General features: G+C 47.5%; 2 protein-coding genes across 2 annotated transcripts in view; both read right to left on the bottom strand.

Moving 5' to 3' along the window:
• Positions 1 to 7910: 7910 nt before the first annotated feature.
• Positions 7911 to 13734, bottom strand: LOC142581860 (uncharacterized). The gene is made up of 3 exons (XM_075691307.1): positions 13468 to 13734; positions 11279 to 11471; positions 7911 to 8806 (listed from the first exon to the last, which is right to left on the bottom strand). The coding sequence occupies exons 1-3, from the start codon at positions 13606 to 13608 to the stop codon at positions 8343 to 8345; spliced, it is 798 nt and encodes a 265-aa protein (XP_075547422.1). The 5' UTR covers positions 13609 to 13734; the 3' UTR covers positions 7911 to 8342.
• A 1119-nt stretch (positions 13735 to 14853) lies between these two features.
• The window catches only part of LOC142583529 (uncharacterized), a 383537-nt gene continuing 376772 nt past the window's right edge, over positions 14854 to 21618 (bottom strand). Inside the window, exon 6 of the mRNA XM_075694017.1 lies at positions 14854 to 15301. Coding sequence (XP_075550132.1) covers positions 14854 to 15301 — 448 coding nt within the window. The remainder of the gene's footprint in view (positions 15302 to 21618) is intronic.

Here is a 21618-nt window from a genome sequence, read left to right as displayed (position 1 = left end):
TTAGCTTTCTTTTGGACCTGCACTCACAGTATGTCTGAGATTATTGTTTGAATTGTTATACGCAATTGTTAATTTTTTTGCCTTAAATGCATCCTTACGTTGCTGAATTTGCCTGTCCGTGCAAATTGCACTGGGTCGCGGTCAAAGTCAAGCCCGTGTAGTGGCTTTTTGACCACGGCCTTCAGCATCCCGAATGTTGGAATAAAGATTCATTTGATTTGATCTATTGCAATAACAACTATATGGACACTCCAGGCGCATTTCTGCCGTCGCTGTCGCCGTGAGGAAGAGGAGTAGATTTTAATGTAGAGAAAGGAGGATAAGTCGGCCGGGAGAGCGTGTCTCTAGCGTGCTACTCGTCAGCGGGGTAAGGGGAAGTGAGAGCCATCTGCGACGAGTACAGATTCAGCCGTGCGCTATGTTCTCGCGGATTAGTTCGCGTTGATGCGAGGGACAGCGCGAGGGTCAATTCGCTCGCTGCTGCTGCCACGATTCCTCACTCCAGCTCTCTGACAGCGAGCTTCACCGGTCATCGAGTGAGATGTCTTCGTGTTTGCGTGTGCGTGTGTGACACCATGCTTGTTAATTTAGTTAGTAAGCGAATGTCTACAAATTTATACGGTCGATAAAACTACTATCCTTGCTTTGTATAACTGTCAACTAATTTGCTGTCGCAATCGATGATTCGCGTTTCGGGTAAACTGCGACTTTATTTAAAACGATTTCTAAGCACGTTTGAGGATAAGATATATTCTGACTAGCCTGCAGTGTCATTAAATGTCGAAAGGTCAGAAATCTGTCTTATTCGATGTATCCCTAAAAACGTTGTCTTTAAGACTTTGTGTGCTACCTTTAAATTGACGCGGATGACTTACCCAGGAAAATAAGAAAATATTATAGTAACATTACCAGCGAAAAGTACGGGGGGCGCACTAGCAGCAAAATGCTTCACGAAAGACTCGGTAGCTAATCCTTATTTAGCCACGAACTTCTGGCGAATGGTTGATTGATTAATGGATTATAATGGCGCAAGTGCCAGTTCTGGCTAAAGAGCGCCAAGCACATGGTGAAACTAGTTGACAATGCGCATGATGTCAATGACGTAAAATGGTTATAACGAGGCCTAAGTCAGTCGATGTATATATGCGTAAAATGTGTATGCACAAAAGATATGGCAATGATCATTGGGGTGTGCTATGCCCACAACATATATGTTGCGAAGTGATCATAAAAGAAATATGTGAGAATACGGAAGCAGCACTAATGCCTCACCCGGGCCCTTGAGAAGGGCCGGGAAGTACGAACTTCAAAAGTTTCTGACACAGCAACAGACTCTGATAAGCGGCCGTGCTACGGATCGCTTGCATATATAACACGCAGTACAGGTTCAACATTTAAAAAAGCTAAGACTAATTTACTGTCAAAGAGCGGGTCATTGCCCAGGGACATTCATGGATGTAGTGGAACTTGACGGTGGTGTAGTAAAGGAAATTGTTTTTATCTGTGTGATTCTAATACACGACATTCCAGCAACACGTGGAGGACAGTCAACATCAAGCCATATTTACCACATATAGGCGGATAATCACCGTATAAGCAGGTACGAGTGTGTGCTACGAGTGTGGCCGATTCTAAGTCGACAGACGCTAACCTCGGTTCGTCGTAGTTTTATTGCGATAGTAATTATATGCACACTTCAGGTGCATTTCTGCCGTCGCCTTCGCTGCGATGTTCCGTATAACAACCAAGGAGATAACATCGTCGCCATGCGCCGTATGCTGTATGAGCGAGTGAAAGCGGGGAGGAAGCGCGCCGTCTTCCATCACGCGCAAGGCGCCTGGGGAAGGGAGAGCGGACATTCTGTACGTTCTAGTCCGGCGGCTCCAGCATATGGCGCGGCTGCGCGGACCTTATCTTGAAAGCGATCTGCGATGGGGACAGAGTGCGCCGAGTGCTGATAGCTTCGTGTGTGCTGTGTTTTCGCCGCTTAGTTCGCGTTGAAGCGAGAGGCAGCACGAAGGTCAATTAGCTCGCTGCTGCTGCCGCGCTTCCTCACTCCAGGGTTTTAACAGCGAGAGTCATCAAGTGAGATGTGTTAATGTTTTCTTGTGCGCGTGTCACACCTACTTGTCAATTTCTTTTGTAAGCGAATGTTTACAAGCTCATACCGTCGATAAAACTACTATCCTTGCTTTGTATAGCTGTCCACAAATTTACTGTAGCAATCGATGCTTCGCATTTCGGCTAAACTGTGACTTTTTTTATAAGGGTGGCCACTTTCATGGTTGTTGTTTCATCATCATCAGCAGCAGCTTGTTTTTATGTCCACTGCAGGACGAAAACCTTTCCCCGCCATCTCCAATTACCCCTGTCTTGTGCTAGCCGATTCCAACTTGCACCTGCAAATTTTCTAATTTGATCACCCCTACTAGTTTTCTGCCGCCCTCGACTACGCTTCCCTTCCCTTAGCACCCATTATGTAACTCTAATGGTCTACCGGTTATCTACCCTACGCATTACATGGCCTGCCAAGCTCCATTTTTTTTCTCCTAATGCCAACTACAATGTCGTCTATTCCCGTTTGCTCTCTGATACACACCGCTATCTTCTTGTTTCATAAGTTTTCGCCTAACATTTATCGTTCCATCGCTCTTTGCGCGGTTCTTGTTCTCGATCTTCTTTGTTAACCTCCAAGTTTCCGCCCCAGTTGTTAGCGCCGGTAGAATTCAATGATTGTACAATTTTCTTTTGAACGACAGCAGTAAGCTCCTAGTCAATATTTGGTAATGCTTGCCTTATGCACTCCAACCCATTTTTATTCTCGTGTAAACTTCTTTTTCATGCTCAGGGTACCCTTGAACAATATCAGGCCATTGAAGATTATCTTTGCATATTAATTTTCAGCGCCACTCTTAGTCTTTCTCGGTTAAGGTAATAAATCATTTGTCGTAATTCGTCCCCAGTGTTGCTGAACAGGCCAATGTCATTTGAAAACCGAAGGTTGCTGAGATATTTGCCGTTGATCCTCACTCCTAAGCCTTCCCAGTTTAATAACTTGCATACTTCTTCCAAGCATGCAGTGAACAGCATCGGAGAAATTTCGTCCACTTGCCTGACCACTTTCTTTATAGGTGTCTTTCTACTTTTCTTCTGGAGAACCAATTTAGCTGTGGAATCTTTATACATATTTTCCAAGATATTTACGTATGCCCAGTACTCCTTGATTACGTAATGCTTTATGACTGCTGGTATCTCTACTGCATCAAACGCCTTTTCATAATCTATGAAAGCCATGTCGAGAAGTTGATTGTACTCTGCAGATTTCTCGATTACCTGATTGATGACGTGGATGCGATCTATTGTAGACTATCCCTACAATGCCATCTGCAAACCGAAGGTTGCTGAGATATTCTCCGTCGATCCTTATTCCTAAGCTTTCCCAGTTTAATAGCTTGAATACTTCTTCCAAGCACGCAGTGAATAGCATTGGAGAGATTGTGTCTCCTTGTCTGACCTCTTTCTTAATAAGTATCTTCCTACTTTTCTTGTGTAGAATTCGCGTAGCTCTGCAGATGTTTTCGAAGATATTTACGAAAGCGGTCTCTACTCCTTGATTACGTAATGCCTTTATGACTGCTGGTATCTCTAATGAAGCAAATGCCTTTTCGTAATCTACGAAAGCCATATGATGAGGTTGATTGTGCTCTGCAGATTTCTCGATTGCCTGATTGGTGAACTGGATGTGGTCCATTGTAGAGCATCCTTTCCTGAATCCAGCCGTTGACTGAAGTCAAGTGTTGGCCTGTTTCTATAGGAAGTTATCTTGGTGAATAATTTATACAATACTGAAAGCAAGCTAATGGGCCTGTAATTCTTCAATTCTTTAACGTCTCCCTTTCTGTGAATTAACATAATGTTGTCATTCTTCCAGCTCTCTGGTACACTTGAAGTCATGAGGCAGTGGGTATAAAAGGCAGCAAGCTTTTCAAGCGTGATATCTTCAATATCTTCGATTAAATCGACTGTTACTCCACCTTCACCTGCCACTTTTCTCGAGGTCATGTCTACAAAGCTCCTTCTAAATTCATCGTTAGTTATTGAAGAAGCCTCTGTATCATGTTCATCACGTACTACTTTGAATGAGGGTAGCGTGGCTTCTCTGGGTACTGTACAGGCCCGTATAGAAATCTTCTGCTGGTTTTACTATAACATTAGAATTGTTATTACCCTGCTTATTTTCCAGTACATACATCTTGCCTTGTCCTATGCCAAGTTTTCTTCTTACTGATTTCATGCTGGAACCATTATTTTACTGTTTCCTTAATCTTTCCCACGTTATAATTGCGAATATCCCTGACATTCTTCTTAGTGATCATTTCTGGCAAATCAGCGAATGCGATCTGATCTTCCGAGTTGTACATTTTCATGCTATGTTGTTTCTTTATTAGGTCCTTTCTTACTTGAGAGAGCTTCTCTGCTGGTTGCCTTGATGCCTTACCTCCCACTTCAGTTGCTCCTCCTGAAGCCAGCTTAGGTGCAGTTTCATTGATTGCCTCCATGTTATCATCTTGTTTTATAGCTGCATATTTGTTTGCGAGCATCAGCCTGAATTCATCTGCTTTTACCCTTACTGCGTCTAGGTGGACCTGTTTTTTCCTGACTAATTTTACTCTTTCTCTCTACAAATTGAGAGAAATCCTAGACGTCACCAACTTATGGTCACTGCCTTTTGCTCTACCTAACACATCTACATCCTGCACTATGCTGGGATCGGCACAGAGTATGAAACGTATTTCATTTCTCATTTCTTCATTAGGCTTTTCCAAGTCCACTACCTGTCATTGCGCTTCCTGACGAACGTATTCATTATTCAGAGTCTATTCCTTTCTGCGAATTCTGCCAATAACTCTAGTGTTCCTAGAAGCGATGCCATACTTGCGAATTGCTTGTTCCCTGCTTCTTTCGATACCCTGCTGGTGTCGCAACACACGAAACGCCTGCTTAGGTAGGCGCCCCCTGCGGGGCGAACTCCTTATGTTTTCTACTGTATGCCGATGAATGCTGGGATATGGATATCACTTATGTCACTGTCCTTTTAGTGTCTCCTTGAATATGTGCTTGTACTACTATGAACAGGTATGGAGTCTTGTGTTCTAGACGCATGACTGTAATTTCGCGAGTATACTGTGTTCATGCAGCGAAATTCAAGTTGCAATTAAAATTAAAAAAAAAAGAAATCTTTCACGCTGCATACATAGCCTGTGTACTTTCCTGCCTACGGACGAACTACTACTTGATAGCTCACCAAGCAAAACATGGTGAACAAGAGAAACATATATTTATATGACCAATCACCGCACTGTTGAGAAAAAAAGCACACGACGACCAGCGCCCGTTCGGTATTTTAACTACAATCGCTTAAGTACTCAAACTGGAGTCCACTGCCTCCTCTGCAACAACGAAGCTACGCAACAATGTACTACAGTGCTGGCACGACCCGCAAGCGAACACCTTCCCTCGCATATATCAGCAGTCGGCATGCTTCTCGGGCGACGTGCACTGGAAGGTACGGGCGAACTGGTTCGATCGCAGCATGCCATAGAGGCACACTGTGGCAGCTTCCTTGTCCCCGCAAGTGCTCTGGCAGAAGCGCCGGAAGAAAATTTGCACCCTGAGCCTCTCGATGGCGGAGTCGTCGTCGAAAGGCACGTCCCTGGCTCGGGCTCTTCCGCTGACGATGCGCCACTGAGAAGTGGCAGCGGCCAGAGCCAAGTCCAGAGCCCAGGGAAGGAACACCATAGTGCGAAGGCTTGCGTCGCTTACGTTGTCCGCCTGCGCCCGGTGCATGCAGAAAACGTTACAGTGTTGTGATGAACTTATGAGCAAATTTGCAATGTTAGGGTGCGGCGCTGCTGGATCCAGAGGACATGGTCGGGGCTGGGGTGTCTCGGACTGTGCTATATACAGAGAAGAGACGCGCGCTCTTCTCGTCTAGCACGTGCGTGGGGCAGCCAGGGCTTGATCATGTGACCTCCAACATATTAGGCGTCCGAGAAGCACGTATCAAGCTACCATCCTTCTCGGCTCTCCCTCGCACCCGCTGCAGATCGCGCGACCACCAACACACGATGCGCAGGCCGCTCCTCTTTATTTTATTCCCACAAAATTAAAATCAAATTAAATTATGCGGTTTTACGTGCCAAACCCACTTTCTGATTATGAGGCACGCGGTAGTGGAGGACTCCGGAAATTTTGACCACCAGGGGTTTTTAACGTGCACCTAAATCTAAGTACACGGGTGTTTTCGCATTTCGCCCCCATCGAAATGCGGCCGCCGTGGCCGGTATTCGATCCCGCGACCTCGTGCTCAGCAGCCCAACACCATAGCCACTGAGCAACCACGGCGGGTATTTTATTCTCACAAGAAGGTGCGGCTGTGCAAACAGCACTTCCGTGAGTCCAATGGTGATAAGGCTGTAAATTTGCGTATTTCTTTTGCGTCTCAAAACGGCAAGGACATTTTTGGTGTGTTTCCCAAGAAACGACCACTTTACCAGCGCGCGCCTAGACCACGACAGGGACCAGCGCTGACTATTGACGGGTCAACAAAGGAGCTCCCTTCTACATGGCAGCAAACGCCGCATTCTGTGGAAGCGGTAACACCCGTTAAGGACAGGCTCCTGAAATTGCTATAAGCGGACCCTCACGGAGCGCCCACTAATTGATGAAAGGCGCCAACGTCGACGGCTTCTATTGTAAGAGCGTCGACTCCAGTTTCCCAATTGCCTCGCGATTGCGTCGTATGCGGGAGCAAAGGTGCAAGATCAGACGCGAAGTCTAGCAAGGTGGTGCGACCAAGGGCGGAGTGCTGCGAACAGTTCGACCATTCCGATTGGCCTGGTTAAGTTCATTAGAGTCCCTCGTCTGGTGACCTAGGGAAAACCGGAACTTAAGAAAAGTCGCAGTTCCCACTGAAGGGCGACACATCGATTGCGATATCCAATTAGCAGACGGCTATAAGAAGTAAGGATAGTAGTATTACCGGCCGTCTAAACTTGTAAACATTCGCTTACGAAATAAATTAACAAGCATGGTGTCAAGCGCGCACAGGCAAACATGAACACATCTCACTTGATGACCGCGGAAACTCGCTTTCAATACGCTGGAGTGAGAAAGCGCGGCAGCAGCAGCGAGCGAATTGACCTAAGTGCTGCCTCTCTCTTCAACGCGAACTATAAACTGCGGAAACACAGCGCACAAGAAGCTATCAGGACTCAGCCCCATCGCAGATAGCTTTCAAGAAAGGGCCCTTGCGTGACTGCACTATACGCAGCAGCCACAAAAGTAGAACGTCCCCTCTCCCCCCTCCCTCCCAGCTTCCGTACCTTGCGCAGGACGGAAGACGGCGCGCTTCCTCCTCACTTTCCTCCTTTGCGAGCGCTAGATTGAGCCGCCATCGTCCGCTCACCCTCGCACGCTTTCACTGGCACATACAGTATACGGCGCGCGGGGACAATGGCATAAATGCGCCTGGAGTGTCCTATGATTGCTATCGCAATAAAAGCGGATCTTGAGCGCTGTGAGTGCGTGCTCAGATATCGATAGTGTAATCAGACATGCGGTGCGAAGTGGAGGGTGCTCCCATATCCATGGAATCAGTATTGACTTATAAAGACGTAAAACAAAGTAAAATAAAGCCATTTGTTTTCTTCAACCTCCCGACCTCATCTCCTCACTAACAAGCAACTCCAGGAGATAAAGACGGATTACGACGTGGGTTCGCTTAGTCAGCTTAGTGCGACTGCCGAGTGTAGCGCAGGCCATCTCTATGTTTTCGGCATTCTGGCGGCGTAGGCAAGCGACCCTATATGTGATGCCTGAATGAGTACCACGAGCCCCAGAACCGGATGATTACACGCACACTAAACTTTCTGTATTTGCAAAACATCCCTTTTGAAGGGTGTAGGTTTGTCAGATGTATAGAAAACGCCATTATGGATGCCACTTCATTTCAGTACAGTCAGAATGTTCACGTAACGGCAGTTTTCACCGAGAGTCTGGCATGTGGTCAACACTTTTCTTAAAAATAATTTTTCGTAGTCTCTCACTCAAGTCAGACGTCTAACAACCGCAGGGGAGACCCTCCAGATCGTTCAAACCATTGTAGTTCCTCTAAAGCCTTCAATCTCAATAGCGTTTCCCGACAGTCGGCGGTACGTTCTCGCATCTCCTCGAACACGGCGAAAAGTAAGCGCCGAGTGAGATCACACAATGCAAAATTTTATAGCTTCAGGCACTTGCGGCCTCGGCTTATGGGACTGGCTTCGAAGAAGCACTTGCCGTTATTGGCAAACCAGAATCCTCGTTAACCAACCCTTGCCACCTCGATGAGGCGACAAGCGCATGCGCTCGCTCACCACGAGCAAGTCGGTGGCGTCTCTGCGGACGCACTGGCCGTATTCGCTCAGGCGTGCACTCAGCGACGGGCTACGCGCGTAGACAGCGTGTGCCCACTCGATGAGCAGCATCAGGCCCAACGTCGAGTAGTCCAGGCTCGGCTCGCCGGCATCGGCGTGGAGCAGGTCTGGAGTGAGCGCGGCGGTAGGCACCACCAAAGCCCCGGCGGGGTCGCTCTCGATGCGGCCTTCCAGCTGCGACCGAACAGTCGCGGCAACGTCGGCGCGAAGGCACGTCGGTGCGCCCGTCTTGCGAGCCAGCAGGATGTTGGCCACGAAGTCGTCGCTGTAGCTCGCTTTCTCTCGGGTCGCCGTGGAGCTCGCGCCGCAGCCTTCGTTGATGACGCTGCCTGTTAGCGGACGAAAGGACATGGTTATGCATGGTTACGGGCTGAAATAACATGAATGTAAAGAAGGAACTCGTGAGGAATAGGTCTGAGTACGAAGATGTTAGCAGTTATAGCTCGAACTATAGTTTAGGGACAGTGTCGTCAAAATGGCGACAGTGCGTTTTTAAAGGTAGTATTGTACCAGTGTGTGCTCCATGAGGTTATATATATATATATATATATATATATATATATATATATATATATATATATATATATATATATATATATATATATATATATATATATATATATATATATATATTGCCTATACTGATGTTTTCACATACTGCACTTATTGGCGCTTTCTGTGAAGCGTGTACGACAAGCTTCATATGTTACAATTAAGTCCTGCGTATTAGTTCCAGTGGCGCATGACCTTTGGTTTTCTTCTTCCTTGTTTTTACTTTCTTTCTCAATGTACGCTTATCTTGTTTTGAGATGTTTCAACTTGTATTCCTACTAATTTATGTAGCTTATTTTATATTGCTCCTTACTAATCCTTCGCACGCCTACCGCTAACTTAAACTCAACGCACTATTAATTCTCTCACTCTTTGTCATGGATGTTCGAGCAAATATACAATAGTTTTTTTTTTCAAGGTCCGATCGGTATCGAAATGAGAACCACAGTGAAAGTCGGATGGCGCTGTGCGCAGATGTGTTGCGCAGTGTCTCTCGTATGCCCGTCGATCGCGTGAAGTCGCAGTTGTCAATTCTGAGCGCGCAGTGAGCACGTAAACATGCCTCGAACAACAGCTGTCTCCCGCGAAGTGTGAAGTGAGCGCTGTCATTCGATTTCTGCATGCTGAGGGGTGCAATGCAGCCGAAAATTATCGCCGAATGAGTAATGTGTATGATACAACTTTCATGAGTGACAGCATAGTGCGGCAATGGTGCAGGAACTTTGAAGCAGGACGCACAGACGTTCATGATGCAGGCGGGCAGGGAAGGAAGCGAGTGTCAACCGATGATCTTGTTCAGCGAGTGGATCGGTCGATTCGAGAAAATAAGACGATTCAGAATTTCTGTGTTGAATGATCCGTTTCCCGAAATTTCGCGATCGGCTCTCTTTACCACCGTGAGTGATTGACTCCAGCATCGCAAACTCTGTGCGAGGTGGGTCCCCAAGATGCTGACCGACCATCACAAAACACAGCGAATGGGCGCAGCCTTAACATATCTCCAGCGCTACCATGATGAAGGAGAAGATTTTTTGAAGAAAATCACCGCAGGGGGCGAGACATGGGTCCGTTTCGGAACTGAAGAAACAAAGGAGGAATCCAAACAGTGGATGTATCTGACTCCTCGAAAGCAAAGCAGTTCAAGCGAACCTTCTCCAGCAGAAAATGTATGTCTACTGTGTTCTGAGACAGCAATGGTGTTCTCTTGGTGGAATTCATGGAACGTGGCACGACCATCACTGCAGCCTCGTACAGCTTGACTCCTGAATGTCTAGGAAGCGAAGATGAATGTTGGCATCAGGCATTGTCCTTCTTCATGACAACGCGCGGCTGCACCAGGCATTGTCCTTCATGCATGACAACGCGCGGCCGCACAGTGCAGCTGCGACAAAGAAGCTCCTGCAGCGTTTTCGGTGGGAAGTGTTTGATCAGCCACCGTACAGCCTGGACTTGGCTCCCTCTGATTACTATCTCTTTGCTCACATGAAACGCTGGCTAGGACGACAGCAGTTTGACTCCTGATGAGAACCACCACAACCATGACTCAGATCACTCAGAACCACTCAACCATGACTCAGAACCACAACCATGACTCAGACAACAAGCTGCGGACCAGCGTACAGAATTGGCTGAAAGCATAGCCGGCTGCCTCCTATGACGAGGGTATAGGAAAGCTGATACCAGGCTAGGACAAATATCTCAAGCGCCGATATATATATATATATATATATATATATATATATATATATTGAAAGGTGTATGCATTTCTTAAAAAACAACTGTCAATTGTCGACATTACGCCCGGTTCCGGCCGTAACGTCAAAGCAAGCTTGGGGAGGGCTATTGTTTCTTCAAGGTCCGATAGGTCGCTAAACGAAAATCACAGTGGAAATCAAAGCTGTTTTATTTGCACCATTGAGACACACTTTCCAGCTACTTTCATATATATATATATATATATATATATATATATATATATATATATATATATATAGTATGCCAGTGTGCCGAGGCTCGTATACCGTGTGACGCACGCCGTTACAAGCATGCACTATTTCCAAGCTAGCCGAAGGAGGTAAAGGGCTCACACGTCAGCACGGCGAGTATGTGATAGCCAGGACCAACCTGGAGGCGGATAGGCGCTTTTCGAAACTGCTACGCAGAAGACGGGTGTATTCGCACAAGCGCAGGAAAGTGCGCCAGTTACGAGTGCTGCTACTTGCGCTCATGAAGGAGAGCTCGATTATTACCTGCCGTCTTGACCACGAGTCTTTCCGTGACAGCGGCGATGTTCAACGCAAGGTTGTCGTGGAGCCGCGTGCTCGTTTCGATAGCCTGGTTCAGCGCGGCCACCATTTTGTCCAGGTAGGCGTGTGTCTCGCCTCCTTCCAGCGAATGCGCCAGCCACGAGGCGAACTGGGCGCTCATGTGCTCGCCAGTGGCCTACAGGAAGATGAGTAAATTTCAGCTAAAAAAAGTTGATGAACATGCCGCTCTGGCTTTTGCTGGCAAAGCTGCAAGCGAACGCATGATTCTCGGGAACGGTACTGCGGCGACGTGTCATTCAGAGATGGGGAGTGGAGTCCTCCGTTCTATTACCGCTCCATTCCGGAGATTGGAGATCTCCGCAATTGCACTCCTCTTTGACTCCTCGGAACGGTGAGAGTTTAACCATCCACACTCCTGCGGTGGCTGAGCGGGTTCATTGTATTCCTTCAACTCCACTAAATTAAACCCTTGCTATAATTGTCCGCTTGCATGCCTAGCCGCACACGCACACATAAAAACAAATTGCAGTGATAGTTTAACAGGGCGATGAAAAAGACTAGTTGGTGACCGTTCATACTTTTCTTCTTGCGCTCTATGAACGACGAGACGCGGACACGAAAACAGGGACAAATTGAACATCATTCGTTTGCCCCTGTTTTCCTGTCCTGGTCCTTTCGTACTAGCACAAGAAAGTTTGAAGCCTTAGCAACGTGAGAAATGTTACGTGCTATTTTTTTACACAAGAATAAACAGGCTTTGCGGCCCCTTATCTCTTCAGGGTGTTGTTGCCTCAACGCTCACTAATTATTAACCATTGGAGTAAAGCAAAATATAAAATAATCATACGCCTTGCTTCCCCGTAGTGGATAATTGTTTCAGTAAGAAGCAGGCAAGCAAAATTATGATGGTCGCCTTCACGCAGAATGCTGCTGTCGCAGTGAGTTAAGAGCGTAAGGAATAGCCGAAGTGTGCTGCCTCTTTTTCCACATTTAATGGCATATTATTGGACACAATATTCCAGCACACCTATCTGACCGCCTGTTGTCGCATCGTGTGGATAATCGACGTGTGCGAGAAAATATAGCGCGCTTTCCAAATCACAGTTGACTCGTGCAGGGTGCAACCGTTAGCGATATGGCAGTTTTTGGCCTGCCTTGCATAGTCTTAGGCTTTGCGTGCTCTTGTTCTAATTCTTAGCAACGGAATGCCTTAATCAGATGTTAAGGAGTTCCCTAAAAGTACGAAGTTAATTAACATAAATCATCAGCAAAATATTATGGAGCTATCTACAAACAAAAGTTCCTCTCTTTAAATGCACTTTAATATTGTAATGAATAAAAGCTTCCGGATCATCAAAAGTGTAGCATATCATGTTTATAATTGCCGCGGCAGAGGAAGTCAACAATAGGCACTAACTGAAAAATCCACATTCTGTAAAAATTGAGAAATCTAATATATTAGCGAAGTCCATGTTTAGTCTATTTAGCAAACTTGACGGTTTTGTAGCCTCGCCTAAAATCAGCAATTAGCGCTCTGGAACTATGTGCCAATTCCACTCCAACTCTACTTCCGCAATCTCGGGCTTCCATTCCATTCCCCTTCTATCCGCCAGGCTGGTGCTATTATTCCATTCCATTCCGGATGTTTGAAAATGTGAAATGATTCCGGAATTATTCCCTCTCTGTAGCAGCGACTCCGTATCTCTGGCGTCACGTTTCGTCACCGACGTAACTGCAGAAGCGAACCGCAAGTATTGATGCGTGTTTCTGTAGTTACGCTATGGTCGGTTCGTGCGGGGCTGGCGGAGCGAAACCGCGAAGGCCATATTTCGTTGTAGGCTTGTGCGAGGATCTTCTTCCAGGATTTCAGGAAAGATCAGATGTATTTAGAAACTGTGGACCCAAGGACCCAAAAAATAAGAGCTGAAGGCATTACGCGTGCACACACTGGTGCTGCGAAGTAGTTTAACGTTTTGACACCAATTATTGCATCAGCAGCCTGTGCTGTTCAAATTCTTTGTAATTACTTTTTCGTACCCAGCCATATACACATGTGAACAAAATAAGCACCTAGCATGTATAGCTCTCGTGCTAACCCACTCGTGTTCACTGAGGCCCACCGGGCCTAATGACGTATGATATATGTTGCACCGCATTTTGTGGCTTCGCACCTGTAAGCACAACGTGACGTCCTCAAAGCCGGCGTAGTTGGTGGTCAGCAAGTAGGGGTATCTCATCACCTGCGCCAGCATCAGCAGAAGCGAGTAAAGGCCTGCGACTTGCAGGTCGGTGGTGGTTAGTGCGGCGATCATGCCTTTTAGGGCAACGACCGCCCCAGTTTTCACGACTGCGTTCGTTACGTTGCTTGATTCGTTGGACGCGGAGAAGACGTGCTTCAGGCCGTCCTGCCAGGATAGACCCAGACCAAGAGCGGCTGCATTCTAGAATAGATCAGAGAGCAAGAATTTAGTGAGCAAGCGAGCGAGTCTATGTACAAGCGGACGTAATCTGGGCGATGAAGGGGAATGCAGATAATGTTGTTTTCCCTAGATGTCTCCCGTGACTTTCAGGCAACATTTCCTGAGGGCCGTGAAAAGGCGTCACAAAGTCGAGAGACGATGGTGTCTAAATCTCTACTGCGATGTTTTTTTTCTTTTGCTTCGCTTTGACCACGCAAGCTTCACTGCTCTTGCACGACGACCACCTTGTTAATTATGCAGGTTAAGCTCTACCAAGTAACAAAGGACCCAATAAAGAAACGTCAAAGCATCGCATTATACCATAACCTGGGCACAATTACAATACACTTATATTACGGCTCCAAGATAGCGGCTTATATTCCCTTCAAGTGTAGCGACTGCTCAAAAGTGGCTTTACTTTTGTCTTGCCGTTGTAATCAGTTACTTTTGCGCTTGAATGCATAAAACGACGTTTCCTTAAGAAAGCAACTGGAACGCCAATGCATTTATCTGCAAAGTTCGGCAATTAATATCTCGAAACTGATGTCATCCTGAGAATTCGTTTCAAGTGGATCCGCGAACTCGACGGCTAGAATATGTAAATTGCAATATGGGCCATAAGGTATTTAATTAAAAAGGTAATTAGTGTATGTTGTTAATTAGCCGATTATCTGGCTCAATATTTTGCGCAAGTAATGGCCGCCTTTTCGAGTAGACCAGCTCATGAACTAGAATAGTGCTATCTGCCACAGGCAACCCTTAAACATTCTTGAAATTGTTCCATGAAACGCTCGGTAAACTTTAGACGCCACCTGCACGACGAGCAACTATCCAAACACCCGGCGTTTTGTTTCTTGTATTTAATTCGTACTGCATTCTGGCCTCAGGCACTAAAGGGAAGCATACATTAGGAAGACGCCAACACACATATTGATGAACCATGTGAATTATTGTTCCCTCCCTGCGCTGGATTTTCGAAACGCTGCAATCGTGTGCCGAGCTGTGGCCGTAGTTCTTAGAAGACTACGGCCGCAGCATATCATAAATTAGCTATCGACATGCTATAGCTGGGGCCTTATATTGTTCTAATACGAAGCTTTACGAGTAATATACTTCTCCGACGCTTGTGGCGTTGAGCGTCAAAGAGCCGTTGACTTGGCTCCTCGCCCTCTCAACTCTGGCGTCCAGACCCTGCAGAGCGGCAGTCAGCGAGCGGTTCTTGGGCCAGTCGAGTTCGCGCAGTGCGATGTTCAGGAACCGCGTGCCGTGGTCACCAAGCGTGGACTGGAGGCTCTCACCGACGTCCATGACCAGAAGCCCGTTCGCCGCACTCTCGTCCTTGCTCACCCGAACCAGTCCGGCGAAACCCGTGCGAAAATTGGCGGCCACGACGTGGTAGAAAAGCTGCTGCACACTCGCGAAATTGGTCCAAGAGGTTTTGTTGAGGCTCATTCTCTCCAGCAAGGCTCGGGAATGGGTTCTCGGACGTTTCCGGGCGTAGGCGAGACAGCTGGCGTAGAAGCGAGCCATTCCGACGTCGTCTGGTCTGCGGAACCGCAGACGGGCGTTATCATTTCGTGTAGTCGCTATGTATACCGGTTCTACTTTAGGTCCGTACCCTAGAACACCTTGAACACGCTGAAGCCGTTAACAAGGGCCGTCGGACAATGCGATACTACGTAAACCTACGCTACGTTTACGTGGTAGTGTAGTGCCAAACCTGTATTCAAGGTTGCTAGTTACGGCAACCTTAATATTACCACATCGCATTATACCATATAGTCTGGGCACAACTGCAATACATTTATATTACGGCTCCCATATAACGCCTTATATTTCCTCCAAGCATATAGCGACTGCTCAAAAGTGGATTTGCTTTCGTCTTGCCGTTGTAATCAGGCAATGCACTCGTTTATAAGCGCATCATGAAATCTCTTCTTGGGTGTTTTATTGAATCATGTTCAAGCTCTGGTATTCCATGCTTTCTCCAAGATTTCTAAGATTTTTACAATACAATATGTATAATAATTGTATACGGTACATTAGGCCGGTGTAAATGATGTATGTGTACGTCCATGGCATAATTGGAGCCGCTGGTATATACGGGGTGATCCTTTTAATGTTTTCCGGAATTTTTAGTAATCGCCTGTTGCACATAATATAACTTGTCTGTGAGCTAGATTATTCAGAGAGGCGAACTTTACTCGAATCGAAACATATCTTCAACTAATTAAAATAATTAACTAATTACCTTCTTTATTTATTACGGTGGGGCACATATTGCAATTTACGAATTATAGCCGATGACTTTGCAAGGCGTATCACCACTTGGATTGAATTTCCAGAATTACGCCACCTTAGAGATATGTACGATCAAACTCGCCGTAGAAAAGGAACTGCTCCACTTACTTTAATAACAAAACGCTCTTTTATGCATTGGAGCACAAAAATAACTGGAACGCCCATGTAGCTTTTCCCACACTTTGGGAAATAATATCTCGAAACTGGTGTCATCCTGGATATTCATTTCAAGTTGATACGTCTAGAAAACTCACGCTGTACGTGAGCTTACGCTGTGCGTACACCAGGGTGGCAGACGTCGCTCATCACTGCCACACAATAAAACATTATTGTCGCATCTTCAGACAGATTTCTAGAGCAGTAGTGTAGCCAGGCGGTCGTGTTTCGGCGCCGCGCCCTGAGACCAAATGCAAGTTGTGAATAAAAAATCAGGTGCAAGAAACTGAAGTGGTGCACTGGCAACTGCTTACCGTCTATGATGTGTGGTTGATAAAGGTTACAGGTTATGACAATTATTTTTTCGAGCTCTTCATGTTTCTGGTAACGTACGCAATAGACGTTCCCCTATACGTTCCTTTGCATGTCTGCCTTCCGTTTGCTCATAACGCTTCGTTTGGTTTCTCGTCTGAGGAAATCGCACGCGTATTGAACGCAAATATATGCGCAGCCTGCGGCGAACGCCATTCTAACAGCTTGCATATGTAAGCCCGCTCACACGTCGCCGGCGCCGGGCTCCGCCCTGAGTAGCAGCTGTGTCAGGGCCTGGTGTGCAGCTGCGCTGAAGTTGACACGGTTTTCGTCGGCGTAGCTTCGGCGCGCGGTGCTGCCGGCGAACCAGCGTCCGCAGGCGTGCCGGTGGAAGTCCACGCATGGGTCGAACGCCGCGTCTGTGTTTTCCATCACGAACGCCACCACTTTGTGGCAAGCCTCAGTCCAACACATGCCGCTCTCGTTCTGCACCCCGGGCGGCAGGGGAACATAGTTGTCACATTTCACACTCGCGAAGGATCTCGGTGGATAGTGGGCCAAATGCCATTGTCAGCAAACCCGTAACTTACAATCCGCGGCAGAAAGTTCAAATTGACCTTCCAACGTAGGCCAGAGAACACTTAAAAATCTCCAGCTCTTGTCATGCACGAACTGAAGGCGTGCATGACACGCCTTCATGACACGCCTAAATAGAAATTTTCGGTATAATAAAGGGACAATTTTGATAGAATAGTGCACTTGCAGTGACGTCAGAATCAGGAGATTGGAGGAACGGGGCGACAAGGCTTTGGGATGACTGCCACTGAAGGCAGGCGCTACTTCGTCAGACAGCTGTGTGGCTGGAAAGTGGCCGTTACATCCACCGCCGCCATTACTTAGGACGGCCCTGACTATGCCGGACCGAACTGATCTGTGGTTTACAAGGGAAGCAGTCAAGAGAAGGATAGAGCAACGGGCAATCCGCTCACTCACGGCCGTGTGCACGGTGCGTGTCCTGTGGGAAAGGCGACTCTTGCGCGCCAATAGCACCAGTGTGAGCGCAATCACGAGCGCAACAAGCGGCACCAGGATCAGGGTCCGCCGGGCTGCGCTGGGACCGGAGGGTTCGTCTCGATCGTTGGCGAATAGGCCCATGCGCAGCCTGTGGAGCGTCACTGTGGCCAAAGAGTAGGGAAAGCGAGAAAAAGTTTTGAAGCACTCTTTATTTCAGGGCGTGAGTAGACGTGCAGGAGAAAATTAACGTGGGTGATGGGGAATCAAAAGGGGTTGACCTCTTTTCACGTGCAGTATTCTTTTACCAGCGGTCGTCATACGGCCGGAGAACAGAGCATGGGCTCATTTGGCACCACGGAGTCGCGAGACCGAAAGTAGTGGTGGTCGGTTCTCTTATTACAGTGCCACGCGTTTGCCTCATGAGCAACTTTAGCGGAGAGGACGTGCCATAGGCATAACTAGAAACACGAATCAAATTAACATCCATGTTCGCATTTGCACGTTTCTAAGTGCTTAGTTGCGCCTCCTTATGCGCTTGCAGTGTGCCAGCACGTCATGTGCTTTTGTATTATCTGTCCAATATTTGAATGCATTCGATTAATGGACAGGTAATAATATAGAAGCACATTAAATGTCAGCACAAATGCCTATGGCGGTGCAAGGAAGCATGTAGCAGCGTGAAAATTCTTCGACACTCCCCGGTCCTTATGTCATGCGCCAATTCTATAGAACGGTGCAAGTTGACTGTTGCTCGCACCTTGATAATCTGCCGTCCCAGAATACCTGGACTTGACGTTGGCCAACGCGGGAGCGGGCTTGGCGCTGTTAGTGGCGCCGGTCCCATCGAGGCTTTCGTTCTTAATAATATTCATAATTCGTCCTCGCCACGGAGGCAGGCCCTCGGACTCCGTCGAGTCAGCCAGCGTTTCTGGAGGCGCGGGAGCCGTTTCGCCCGCGGCCGGATGGCGACCGGAGAGGACGGCACTGAGGCTTGGTGTCACGGCGGGCGGCGTCGATGGAATCAGCTTTTCCGTGCTCCCTTTTGGCCCCGACGGAGCGAGGACACCGTCCACTGGCACCGCGGAATGTCTCCTGCAGCTGCCTTGCTGCACCATCCCATCATTTCCTCGTCCGTTCGCAGCCGCTTCCACCGCTTCGTTCGGTACGTGCGACGTATCGTACTGCGGTGCTTCGACTGGCAGCGTCGGTTCCGAGTTCGACACCCGGAGGCCGCGATCGCTTTCAACGTCCGTTTCTGGAGCGCTGGTGTGTCCGGCCAGGTCTGAAAGTGCGAATGCGTCGGGTACCCTTGCAGTCGGCGCCATCTCCTGAGCGCCATCACCAGGCTTTTTGCTGCGCTCCGGCACTTCATTCCTCTCCTCTGCGTGCCCGGCAGGTGCAGAGGCCGAAACTGCGAGAGAGCAGTCATGGTTATCAGCATAACCTTGACTGCTCGGGCTGCTCGGGATCTTCGTCCCCGTTTCTTTGGATTGGCCACTGGACTTGGCACTACCGTTCGCGCGGTCCGCGTCTGCCTTCTTGTTCCCCTTGGCTGTCGTTGGGAGCGCATTTTTGTCCGCATTTCGGTCGCGTGATGAAGATGACCTGCGGGTGGAACCTCCTGCTCGTTTGCGTCGTCCGTACTCGTTACACTGACGCGACCTGGCCTTTCCTGCACGCTTGCGATTCGTCTCACGCTGCGGGGCGCGAAGCGACGGCGAAGCGGGCTGTCGGGACACATCGTCGTTTTTTCCGCCACAGTCAACCTTTTCCGGCCTCGTCGGCAGGTCTAAGCTTGCCATCGTTTGTAGATCGTTATTTTACTTACTTATAGGAAACAGTCCCTGCGTGCGCGGGGTGACCAGAGGTTTTGGCTGTAACGGGCCAAATGGACGTAGATGCCGATCCTTCGAAATACCAGCCGAAGCTTGATTATGGCACTTTCTTCTTCTTCTGTCGGTGATGATGAGAAGACAACGCTCTTTCGTTTTTTCTTTCCAGGTATAACCGAAATGGCGCGTGGCCATAGGTTAGTCGGCCGTTCCTCAGTGAAATGACGCATGCATTGGACGAGCGTCATTTTGATTATATTTTGAAAAATAAGGGAAGGACAAGCAAAGGAAGTATCAATGCAACAACGACCTGATTTAGCAATGGCACTGGCGCCGGAGCCAGCTCGCCCCCCCTTTTTTTTTACGTTTAAGCGAAGCTTCCTTTCCCTAACGTTTTGTATTAGAAAGGGAATATAGAAATAATAAATGATTTTTACTATCACGTAGAGCACTCAATTGTCAAGAAATTATGAAAATATTAACCACTGATCCTCTAGCTCGTTAGCTTCTTGCTTTCTGGACAGTCTATTGGTGGTCAGGTAAGTTTTCAATGGCTACCGAGTCACGCGGATATGGCAGGAATTAAGATGGCAGACAGATCAGCTACTACAGCGCACGAATTAGGCACCCTCACTCTCACTACATTTTCCTTATCAGACGCCAAGAATGTTCGTTGCACCCTGTGGCATAAACCTTGCAAGGACATATGTTTTGATGAACCTGCAAAGTCCAAGGCCAACTCCTTGCTTCTCACGGAACCAAACCATTTGTTGTATTTTCGACACGCTGCTTCATCGTCTACATGTAGACGTTGTCGACACGTCTCATTTCTTGCGTCGCATCAAAAGTACGTTTCCAGACTGCAGTTCCTGCGATAATACCGACGCTTCAGTAGAGCATATTATTAATGCGATTCGAATTCTTTGGGAGCTTCACCCAGATTTTGGTACGTCTGTCAGTGTGTTCCGTATCTAACCGCTATTAGGCCAAGCTGGGTCACCGGGTAGCCCATGTTCTAATATGTAGAGCATCATGCTGATATGATGAGGGAACCCGGTTCAAAGCAAACCCGTCGGACCAACTTACGTCACTGGGCATGCGCCACTGCTTATATGTGGTTCTTCAATGAACCTCTTTCATGCCAACTTAGGTCACGGGATATGTTCCATCGAAGAAAAACAGTTATTTCTGATTCGACGCCTTTTCGCCATTATCCCCCGGCTATTGGTCAAAAGTTTTCGCGCTGCATCCACTTCACCTGCCTGTCACGCGACGTCACAAAACCGCAAAAACTCACCCCGTCAAAGTGACTTGTACGCATTAAAGATGCATTAATATGCCGAACAAAACTCAATTTTCTTCTGAATAGCCGCAGGCTGCCCCGTTCTGAAAGGAATAAAAAGTGGCTATATATACCGCCGATCGCTCAGGCGCTGGCTACTCGCATCTGCCGGAGAGAATGGGTGTATTTGCGCATAATAAAACTTCTTGCGTGGCCGTGTAACGTTTTCGAGCACTTTCGGCACGTTTACCATCTCGTTCTGCCAACTCTTGCTTGCTGAGGGTCCGTTTTAGCGTCATTCTTAAGCTTCCATTGCATGCCGCCGCGATTTTCGACCAGCCACCGCAAGCTAAGTTAGGGAAAGCCGAAACCCGATCGATCTTGGTCTGAGTAACACAAGCGTTGCCCGTGGTTCATAATTGGTTTATGTGGTGACCGCGATTTTCACGCAATATGTATAATTCTGTTCTGTACTTGCAGTGCATTACACGTGTTGTGTGTTTTGGCTGTACAAAATATCTGACTTCATATATGCGTACGTGGACTGAACTGGCCCCGGGTGCCAGACGACCTAGCTACGCCACTGGTTCTCTCGCAAAATCTCGGTTTTATTTCATTCATCCTGAAGTAATCGTAGTTTGTGTCTTTTTCTTTACCTCCTCTTATTCAAGATTCGAAAGGATTCTGCTTTTTCTCATATTAGACTGTTCTCATATTAAACAACACAGTGTTCTTATCCCTGCGTTCTTAAGCGAATATGCATGTCTAAGACAATATCATCAATAACTTCTAGCTTTATTATTCTCAGTAATACTATTAGTACTATTCACCCACCTCCACCGCTCTTTTCATATTGTTCTGGCGCCCGCTTCTTCGCCAATCCACCGTTTTAGGCATTTGCCATTGCCTGTGTCATCATCATCGTCACGTTAGTGGAAGGAGACGAAAATCGGAAAAGGACGCGAG

The sequence above is a fragment of the Dermacentor variabilis genome, chromosome 5 (assembly GCF_050947875.1).
Source record: "Dermacentor variabilis isolate Ectoservices chromosome 5, ASM5094787v1, whole genome shotgun sequence".
In the NCBI taxonomy this organism is placed as follows: Eukaryota; Metazoa; Arthropoda; class Arachnida; order Ixodida; family Ixodidae; genus Dermacentor; species Dermacentor variabilis.
This window is presented reverse-complemented; position numbering and strand designations above follow the sequence as displayed.

Coding starts and splice junctions, on each gene's coding strand:
- LOC142581860 (XM_075691307.1), bottom strand. CDS start 13,608: ATGATCGCCGCACTAACCACCACCGACCTGCAAGTCGCAGGCCTTTAC. Junction 11,472..13,467: donor ACGTCACGTTGTGCTTACAG/GTGCGAAGCCAC, acceptor ATCTTCCTGTAG/GCCACTGGCGAGCACATGAG. Junction 8,807..11,278: donor ACTCGTGGTCAAGACGGCAG/GTAATAATCGAG, acceptor GTCCGCTAACAG/GCAGCGTCATCAACGAAGGC.